We start from the raw sequence: 9,981 nt of genomic DNA on the forward strand, positions 1-9,981 counted from the left end.
GGTAGGAGGTGAACTTGTCAATTTTTTTTTTAATTGATTTGTCGTTTAAAATACAATCTGTAAGATAAACCCTGCTTGAAATACTAATGCCTGTACAATGATTCAATAGCTTAGAGTGCACACTGATAATCACAATTCAATACTTATATCAAATGATTACCATTTCAATATTGAAAACTCTTCTATTTAGAGAAGGTTAAATTTCATAAAGTGAAGTGGAAAATTAAGGTTTTTGTTTTCTTTTGTTCTAATATTTCCAAATTTTACATTCGTTTTATAACATAGGTAGCTATATATTCAGTAAGTAAGGACAAAAAAATAACTACCTCATTTTACCCCTTGTTTTCATTTGAAACAAATTGAAGTCAAGGTATGTCTTATGCCCACTAACATTAAATTAAAGAAAAATAAAATGCCTTGCTATGGTAAAGATCAGGTAGTGATGATTTTTTGATATGTTATAGGGAGCAATACAGCAAGTAAAGAAACAGTTTTCAAATTCAAAAGTTTTTGGTAGCTGAGTGATAGCAACCAATTGAAGTTTCCTCTATTTTATCAGTTTTTTCAGTATATCGTCTAAAATTAGGTTTAAAGTGAAAATGCATCTGCTACAAGAATTAAATAACATTACAATCTGCATCTGATAAGTGTCTACTAGTTGTAGAACATCAAATTTTGTGTTATTAGCAATTAACTTTTGTTTCAAATCTGTATACTATACAACCCTGTTGCAACACTATCACTAACTCATAGGAAGTTAGTCGCATTTTCATTCTTACTCTCTCATCACTACAGATTCTAACCTACTTCCATTTGAGGTATAAACTCGGAAATAGGCAGACAGAAAATCTTTGGGCTATAACTGATGAAAAAATTGACGAAGCTGTATTGGCAGCCTTTTTGTTGCTATCTACCTGTGTTCTCACCAAATTTATGCTTCAGTATTGTTAAAAATGTGAAAATATAAAACTAATTAATAATTAATGATGATTTTACAATATTGAAACATGAATTTGGTTCAGACTCAGATAGATTGGAAAAAAATCATATTCGCAAAATTATCACTTGCACCTCTTATCTTTTAACCCATTCCATATACTTTGAGTAAACAGATGGACTTTGATTTATTATTAAAATTATATTATTTTAATAAATTTTATCTTTTAAAATTTACTCATAGATTTTCCTTATTATTGAAGTTCCTTCGCAAATGATCATCAGAATGTTTCATATTTATTTATTTCATCTATAGAAATTTATGTTTTTATAGGTGTTTATAAAATAAATAATATTATTTACTTATACATTTTAATTGGGTTTGTAATTGTATTGCCATTTGTAGGTTTAATTTAATTAGTTTAACAATAATTAATTAATATAATAGCATCACTATATATTTTTTCTCTTGAATAAGTATGTGAAATAACTTATAAAGTTATTTTTGAAATGATAAAGGAACACATGATACATATCCATCTCTCAAATATAGTTTTGAAAAATTCAGCAAGAATTATGGATACGCTAGATGAATTACAAGTACTCTAACAGTCATCTGTGTTTAGAGGATAAAGGACAGAAAGAACTTATTCTTTGTGGACGCAAGCCCCATTTACAGACAACATCATCCTGAGCAGAATAAATTAATATATCAATAGGATTGATTAGAAAAATGTCTTAAACCTGAAACCTCCTAGGAAAACATATTTAGCCAGAAGAGTATTCATTAAAGATGAAATCACGTAAAAATGATAGGGGATTACCCACTCCCCAAATTAACTGAATAAATGAACAAAAAAAAACATCAAATGAATAAATAAACACATAATTTATCCATTTTAACTGAACTGTTACCCAGTGGGCCATTGTGATGATTTTTATGACTCATGATGCTCCAAAATTCAATGGTAATAGGATAATATATAAATAATAAGAAAAGAGCACATTGGGCGAGATTGAAGCAATATCATAAACAAAATATCATCATTTGGAAAATGACTTAGAATTTATAATCTAAATTGGAAGATCTTTTTATTACTAAGTTTGTTGATTGTTCTGTCTCAAAGTTCTTGGAAAATTTTATCAGTTTTTAGAGGAAATAATCATATTTCTTGAAATTAAACATGAAAAAAATCAATTAAAAGATGTTATATGCATTTGTTTATGATTAATGACACCTCATATCTGCAAAACAACTACTTCACAAAACACACAAAAAAAATGTTTTTAAACACTACATAAAATCTTAAAACCATCTAACTTTTTTATCTCTCAGGAAGTATATCGATATGCAATAGTGTTCTTAAGTTTCTCTGTTATTTATAACACCAAATATCATAACACATCTGTTGGGCCTGAATATTCATAGAGCATCTTTGTTTAAAGAATTTGCCTTATACGGAATTACCAGAGATAAGTATCTGGTGGAGCAAGGATCTGAAGAAACAAAAGAATTTGAAAAGGAAAAGAAAGTCATCCTTTCCCAGGAAGGAAGCACAGAAGAGAGTGATGAACACTTTGAAGACAAAGTGACATCTGATCAACAACTAACATTAAATTATGAAGAATCTGGTTGTGAATCCAAAGCACCTAAAATGTTAACTGATTTTGGAGATCAAGAAACTACTAAAAGGTTTGTTAAAAATGAGTTAAATTGTGATTCAGTTCCTGACGATGAAAGTGATGTAGTATCGAAAATATTAAAGTAAAAAATTAAGGAAAAGCCAAGAAGCACCAAGACAATAAGAAGAAGCAGAAAGAGAAATCAACTGAAAGGTTACAAGAACCAAAGGCCTTAGCTGATGACTCGGGACTTGATTTCAAAGATAAAGAAAAACTTGACCAAAAAATGAAGACATTTTTATTGAAGATTTTAACACCAAAGAAGATGAAGAATACCCTAGATCAAATACAGAAGACTATAATTGGGACTTAGATGGAAACAATATGAATTGTGAAGCAAATAATTTGGAAGAACAAAGTAAGAAATATACTAGTGCTAAGAAGAAGAAGAGACCCAAAAAGAAAATGACTCCATAAATTTTTTTTTTTAGCTACCTATAGCTTATTTATGTAAAACACATTTGAATTTTTGGGATAAAAACAGATTTAGAAAATTCAGAGTATATTAAAAGTAATTCTTCATCAAAGTAAAAAATTGGTTAAAAATTAAATTTGACTAGTTAGCTTTGTTTGAAAAAAGGTATATTTTATTATGCTTTCGATCTTTACTAACATGAATGAGTGAACATAATACAAAAATTTTCAATTTAAACTTTTTTATAGTACTAATAATTAAAATGCTCTCAAAATTACATTTATTCGTAGAAGCAGGTGTTTTAGGAAACATGTACAAACATTTTGGTAGAGATAAATTACTTTTTATTTTTTCAAAAAATCATCTAGCAAGAAGGTACAATTGCCCCCATACAACATAGCATGTCATTTTATTTTCACATATTAGTCTTCTCTATAAATATAGACATTTTCACCAGTTAGTGACACGTAGTTTTATGATATCAAAATTGTCAAAACATCCAATAAACTTTTTTGGCAGTTATGGGATATCATTTCTTAGTTATTTACATATATATTACAGGTAATCTGCATAATCTTAATATCATATTGTAAAGCAAAGGTTAATTAATGACTACTGTTTACTATGCAATTGAATGTTTTATACAAAAAGTGACATATTGACAAAAATTATTGTCCTCACTTCACTTGTTATGTATGTTTTAATCATCCTATCCCTAGTCCTAACTTAAAAATTAATTTCAAGATGTTTTATAAATATGAATATTACCAATCCCATTCAATGACCTGCATTATAACTGAGATTGAAACACCTTATTTATAGGATAGGAAAAATTTATATAAAAAAACTTGTCTGGAGAATTCCAATGATAAATATTAGCTTAAATAACCAGAACATTAATGTTGAAACTAACTAAATGAATATTGAAATATTTCCTCTTTAAAGCCTTCTGCGCCTTCTATTAATTAATGACCTCTTTTGTCTTGATTTTATAGCCATGACACTAAAATTATTAATTCATAAGAAAGCATCTAAATGAAATTTATAGAAGAAATAATTAGATTTATTTATAAGTCAGCCTGGAAAAACTTTAAAATGTGAGTGAGTCATATAATAACTATTGTTTGAAGGGTCACTAAATTTAAGTTGAAATAAATTATAGGTAAAAAAAAAACCTATTGCCTGAAATATTGCATAAATAAACACTAACTCAAATAGACCCAACATTTATGTTTTTAGAGCAATGTGAATTAATTCTTATTTAATATCAATTCCATGTTGAAATATTGTAGTCTTATTTGAATTATTCAATTATAAATTTTAATTTGTCATCTTGGCTGTTGAACTGTTTTAGTATTTCATCTTCTTTATTTTTTGTTAATAATCAGTAACAAATCATCAATGTATTTTGATCAATATTGGCTTATAATTTAATTCTTCTAAAGATTTTTTTGATAAGTTGTTCATATATATTCCACTTAGGTTAGTAGCTATGTTTGATTCTATTGGCAGCTCTTGCCTTGCCGATAGTACTCATTATTTTATTTAAAGAAGCCATTATTTACAATTAATTTTATTCCTAACAAAAAATTATATTATTCGTTTAAATAAATCAAAATTAAAATTAAATCTATCATAATTTTACAACTTGATTTAAAAATAATTAAAAAAAAATATTATCCACATTTGTTTAATTTTCTCCAATTTCAAAAGGATTAAGAACAATGGTTTTAGTTGTTAATATGTTTTTGCAACTTTAAATCAATTAAAAACTAATCAAATCTATCTATGAATTGACTTGGGTTTTCTCTAAAATAGTTTCACTGAACAGATATTTACATCCTTGTAATTGAATATAATGGCATAATCTTGCAAACACAATCTGGCTATTCTTTCATGTTTCATTTTATCTGATAGTTCATACTTACATAATAACTAAAAACTTTCAGAGATATTTAGGTGAAATAAAACAACATTGATCTGTAAAATGACAGTATATTAAAAATAAAACTTCAAAAGGATTAACTCCATGAAACTTTTAAAAATTACTTTTCATCCTCCTTATAACTAACAATAAAAAAACTATACATCACATTTTACAAACATTAAAAACAAGAAAATAATGGTAATATGCAAATATTCAAATAAATTATCTCAGCTCTAACGTTTAAACCTAATATTTACAAGAATACTTTAAATTAGTAAAATAACAAGAAAAGAAATCACAAAAACAACTTATAAGTTTTCAAAAACTTGAAGAAAGTTAAAAATCTCTCCATGAATGGCATTGTAGATTTCCATTTGTTGTTTTCTGTTTAAGAGACAATATGGCTCATTATAAAACTAAATATAAATCACAAATCTGTACCACATATTTGATTAGTACAAGTCAAGCAAATATTTTTATACACATATATTGGCACGGTGTTGTGGTGGTCCTTACAGCAAATATATGACCATCCTTACATATATATAAACATTTTGATGATTTACTTTGTATTTTAATGAACTATTGATTATTTTTTGAGTAGAAGAGATTCAAAGCCTTCAAGGGTCGTATGGAAGTTATTTGTTCCTTGTCCAAAATCAGCCCATTTTGAAAGATCGATGCTTGGCAATATTCCGCTCTTACATGGTACTCTTGGGTTTCTGAAATTGAAAGGTTTGCATTAAAGAAACATTCATTTATTTTTTTAAAAAATTAACTTTTTCTTATTTCATCTGAGCAGTACTTACATTTCATGATCTGGTAAAACCATAGGGTAAACTTGAATGGTATCAATCAAATCTGTGTTGTCACAAATAACCCTTGAAAGTTTAATTTTTCGAATTTCCTGAAGTTGTTCTGTAAAATATCAAAATAGTATTTCAATCATTTATACATTTTTTTTATTTTCCAGTTTAATATTACATGCACAATAAATAGAAAATAAATAATCAAAATACATGATAAAACATATCTATTTATATTATTAATCAGTGAAGTCCTATACTGAGGACAGTTTTAGTCATCCTTCCTCTTTATCTATCTCACTATCACTTTCTCTTCCTCTCCTCAATCTCTTTCAACAGAATACTAATCTATTAACCATTAATATATTATTTATTTATGCTTCAAAATTATTAAAGCTTAAATCAAAACTTTTTTATTGATATAAATTATAAAGTGACATGAGCCTGGAGTTATACAGTGCCAAAATACAATGGCAGAGGCACACAGACAGGTTTTGTTATATAGAAGGGAAGATATATTCGCTTGGTAAGAGTTGAGGCTTTCTTGAGCCTAACTATTCTCAGTATAATGTTAGCTACAGATAAAGTTAAATAAAAACTGGTTTGATCTTCAGCTAAAAAGGATTGTAAATCCCTTGTTTTAGTATCAGAATATTCAAGTCCTATAGTATAATATGATGTAGTGTACAACTTTTGGGCAAATAACCAGAACTTAGTAACTAATTCTCACTGAATCATTTCTCTTTGTAAGACAATGCATTTACCAATTAGGTTTCATGAGTGATTGTGTGTATTTTTCTCCAAAAAACATTCTTAAAAAACCAAAATTAAAAAAAAAAAAAAAAAAAAAAAAAGCAAAGAAATTATTATTTATGAAACAATAAACCAAAGCTGGAAATTTGATTACAAGAATAAAATATTCAATATAATAAAGAAATGTCAGGAAGGTAGATGTTTAGATTCCTTTGTTGTGGAATTAGAGAAGGTTTTGTAACAAAAGACAGAGTGTGTTGCTTAAATAGATGTCAACTCCTGACTCAACTTCAAACAGAGGCAACATGGTCATCCCCTTGTCCGAACCAATGCTGCCATCTATTGTTTTATTTACTATAGTATTTATAAATTAAATAATAATACCAATTTTCTACAACACCCACACCATTTCTATCTCCTTCTACTCTATCACCTCATTTTCTTTTTTGAAAGTTTTTTTTTTCTGAATATCATCTTTTTTCTCAATATTTCTACTCAGAATATAAAAAAAAGCCTTTATAATTTAAGATTAATGACTTATCATCAGTGAATAAAATCCACAAGAGGAGCCTGTACGCTGTAAAACATAGGTTTGTTCAGGAAAACAGTATTTTATAAGGGTAAGCAAAAGTAGTTGATGAAATTTATACTCAACTATTACGTAAAATTACCCTGCTGTTTTCAAAATATAAACTGTATAAATTCAAAGCTTCTTCACCTTCAGTAGTGAGGAAGCAAAAGTAAAAATGTTTAATTAAAAAATATGTCTCATTTAATTATTCAATGAGGTAAAAAAAATGTACACAACCCATACAAAATATACAATCAAAATCTGATTAATAGATAGTTCATTGATTTTAGTTCAGATTTTTTTTTTTTAATCAGCTTAACTTTGGTCTATCTAAAAGTCAACACAATCAAGCTCTATAATTTTTCATGTTTCCTTTCCTTTTCATTTCAGTAATTAAATCATTATGCTTGCTGGCTATGATAACTTACCTCAGCTCATTTGAAATTTTTATAAAAATTTCTTCAAATGGATCTTAAGACAAAGTGGTTTTAAAATTGATTTCATATTAAATCAAGGTAATATAATCAAATAAAGTTTTAAAAAACACACACAAATATTAACGTAATACTATATTTAAAGAAATGGAGAAATTTTTCATGCAACATTGTCAAGAAACAATATAATTTACCTGGTGTAAACGAAGATGGTTGATTAGGAAGCTCATACCAAAATCTGTCCCCTCTCCTTGCATAGCTGAACTGTGTAGCGATAATACAACCAAAGGTAGGCCCTATCATGCTACCAGGAAGAGGTCTCTCACTGACTCCGCCGGACCACAAGTCAACATCTGAAGGGTGCCTGTTTAACAAAACAATTTAACTGGCTTCGTAAACTATATATAATCATCTACTATAGCCACCTGATAATTTTGAAAAACAAATACTTGATAATTTGGACATAACAAATTTGATTTTATGAAGAAAGCCATATATCAAGTAATTTGTATTTTTAAAAAAAAATTATTTAGAAGTTGAGGTGAAAAAACTACCATTTAAAATATAATAAATATTCTATATTTGTTTGTACTACATTACAGGATTCCCCATTTTTATGTACTAATATTCCTCATTTTGTTAACCCTTCATTGGTCACTGCGTGATGGTAGCACAGTAACCGTTCATAGCTCTCAAGTTAATCGTTCTATACCCCCCCCCCCCCCAGCACTCAAGCAGCTCTGAGTAAGCATCCAGCCCTCTTTCCCTGACAATATACCCTTCTCATGAGACACTATCTCACACACAACTGAGGCTGCAAAAAAAATATTCAAGTTGTGAGGGTTTTTCTAATGTGCTCCAAGTGTATTTAATCCATAAAAATTGTATAACATTCAGCAGAACTAGAGAAACGTTGGTTTGAAGAGGTAGGAACTTCATTAGGTACATATTATTTGCTATGAATTGTATTTCGATACTATAAGTGTATATTAGAGTGGTCCTTATAACAAAAATTTGTTTTTTCAAGTTTCCACTTCAAGCACTGCGCCACTATTACAGAGGGGTTTTGTGCATTTTGTCCCAGAAGAGCGATTAAAAAAACAAAAAAGAATTGCCACTAGTGTAAAAGACCAATATGTACCAGTTATACAGTTGTTCACTTGCAAAATAGATTTGTTCAGACTGAGCATTTTTGTTTTAAGATTAGTGTTATGTTCTGATAATATGATATATCTGTATTTTGATTCTTTTTTATAACTTTCTTTGTTTCAAAATATCATTCTATGTATATTAATATTTTATAATTATGTTTGTTTTTTTAATTTTTTAAAACTAGTTTGCTCTTGCATCAAAATAAATTTGTTTTATACTTTTTTTGTTACGCTTAAATAAACCTAATTTAGATCAAAATTTTATATTTTAAAAAATATATTCAAGAGCTCTAATTAAGAAATGTGAGAAAAATTCTCATGCGCGCCATCCGTGTTAAAATCGACTTAGCGGCCAATGATGGGTTAAGTGCATCTATTTATTTTTGAAATATTGTCATATAGTCACATTATTTCAACAAAAAACAGATTCACTTAACAAAATGAGGAATATTAGTAAATGAATATGGGAAAACCTTAACACAATAGAAACAAATATAGAATATTGATAATATTCTAAATGAAAGTTTTTATACCTCAACATCTTAATAAATAAAACAACTGCCTTGGAAATAAAATCCGGAATCTTATTAAATAATTTCTAAACTTTCGTCATTTATGGATCAAGTATTAATAAAAACATATTTTCGTTAGATATTGTCAATATAAATAAATTTTTAAATTGAAATAATTAAGTTTTGTTCTATGATTTATGTGTTAAAAAGGCTGGGAACATATTGTGAATTTTTGGCGCAATAATTGCTTTGTATTGGTCCAGAAAAAAAGGAAAATAATTAAAATTTAAAAATCAATGTACAGTTACAAAAAACAAAGTATAAACATTTATACTTATTTATATGACTGAATATTTATGATTTTGATAGAAGGCTTACTAAAAAGAAGATTGAATCTTAATACAAAAGATCCAATCTTGGCAATATTAACCACAAATAAATCTTCAGTTTGATTTGAAGAGTAAAATTAATCATTATGCTTTATACAGAATACAAAATATCACAATCAAAAAATTAAAAGATTTATCAAACTTAAATACATATAAGTTTGAAATTAATGAAATGAAAAAATAATTTTATTCTGGGACATATGTCCCCTAAGAATAATTACATGGTTCACATAGTGAGATTTTTATCTGGCGAGCGTTTACAAATTTTCAGATAGTAGAATGAAATTACATTGGTATATTGGCTTTACTACTGTTTATAATGTTAATCAATACCCTCCTATTTATTTGATTACAAAGATGTGGAGATTTGGTTATTCAATAAATGAAGGAATAGGTGTTGTTTA

General features: G+C 27.4%; 1 protein-coding gene across 1 annotated transcript in view; it reads right to left on the reverse strand.

The window, feature by feature from the left end:
- Window positions 1-5,009: 5,009 nt before the first annotated feature.
- LOC106685190 (chorion peroxidase) overlaps window positions 5,010-9,981 on the reverse strand; it is a 12,952-nt gene continuing 7,980 nt past the window's right edge. The window contains exons 12-14 of the mRNA XM_067045493.1: window positions 7,720-7,889; window positions 5,771-5,879; window positions 5,010-5,683 (exon numbers count right to left, since the gene is read on the reverse strand). Of these exons, the coding sequence (XP_066901594.1) occupies window positions 5,551-5,683; window positions 5,771-5,879; window positions 7,720-7,889 (412 nt within the window). The 3' untranslated portion in view covers window positions 5,010-5,550. The remainder of the gene's footprint in view (window positions 5,684-5,770; window positions 5,880-7,719; window positions 7,890-9,981) is intronic.

This window comes from Halyomorpha halys, unplaced genomic scaffold (genome assembly GCF_000696795.3).
Source record: "Halyomorpha halys isolate HHAL.00 unplaced genomic scaffold, Hhal_1.1 Scaffold669.1, whole genome shotgun sequence".
Taxonomy (NCBI): Eukaryota; Metazoa; Arthropoda; class Insecta; order Hemiptera; family Pentatomidae; genus Halyomorpha; species Halyomorpha halys.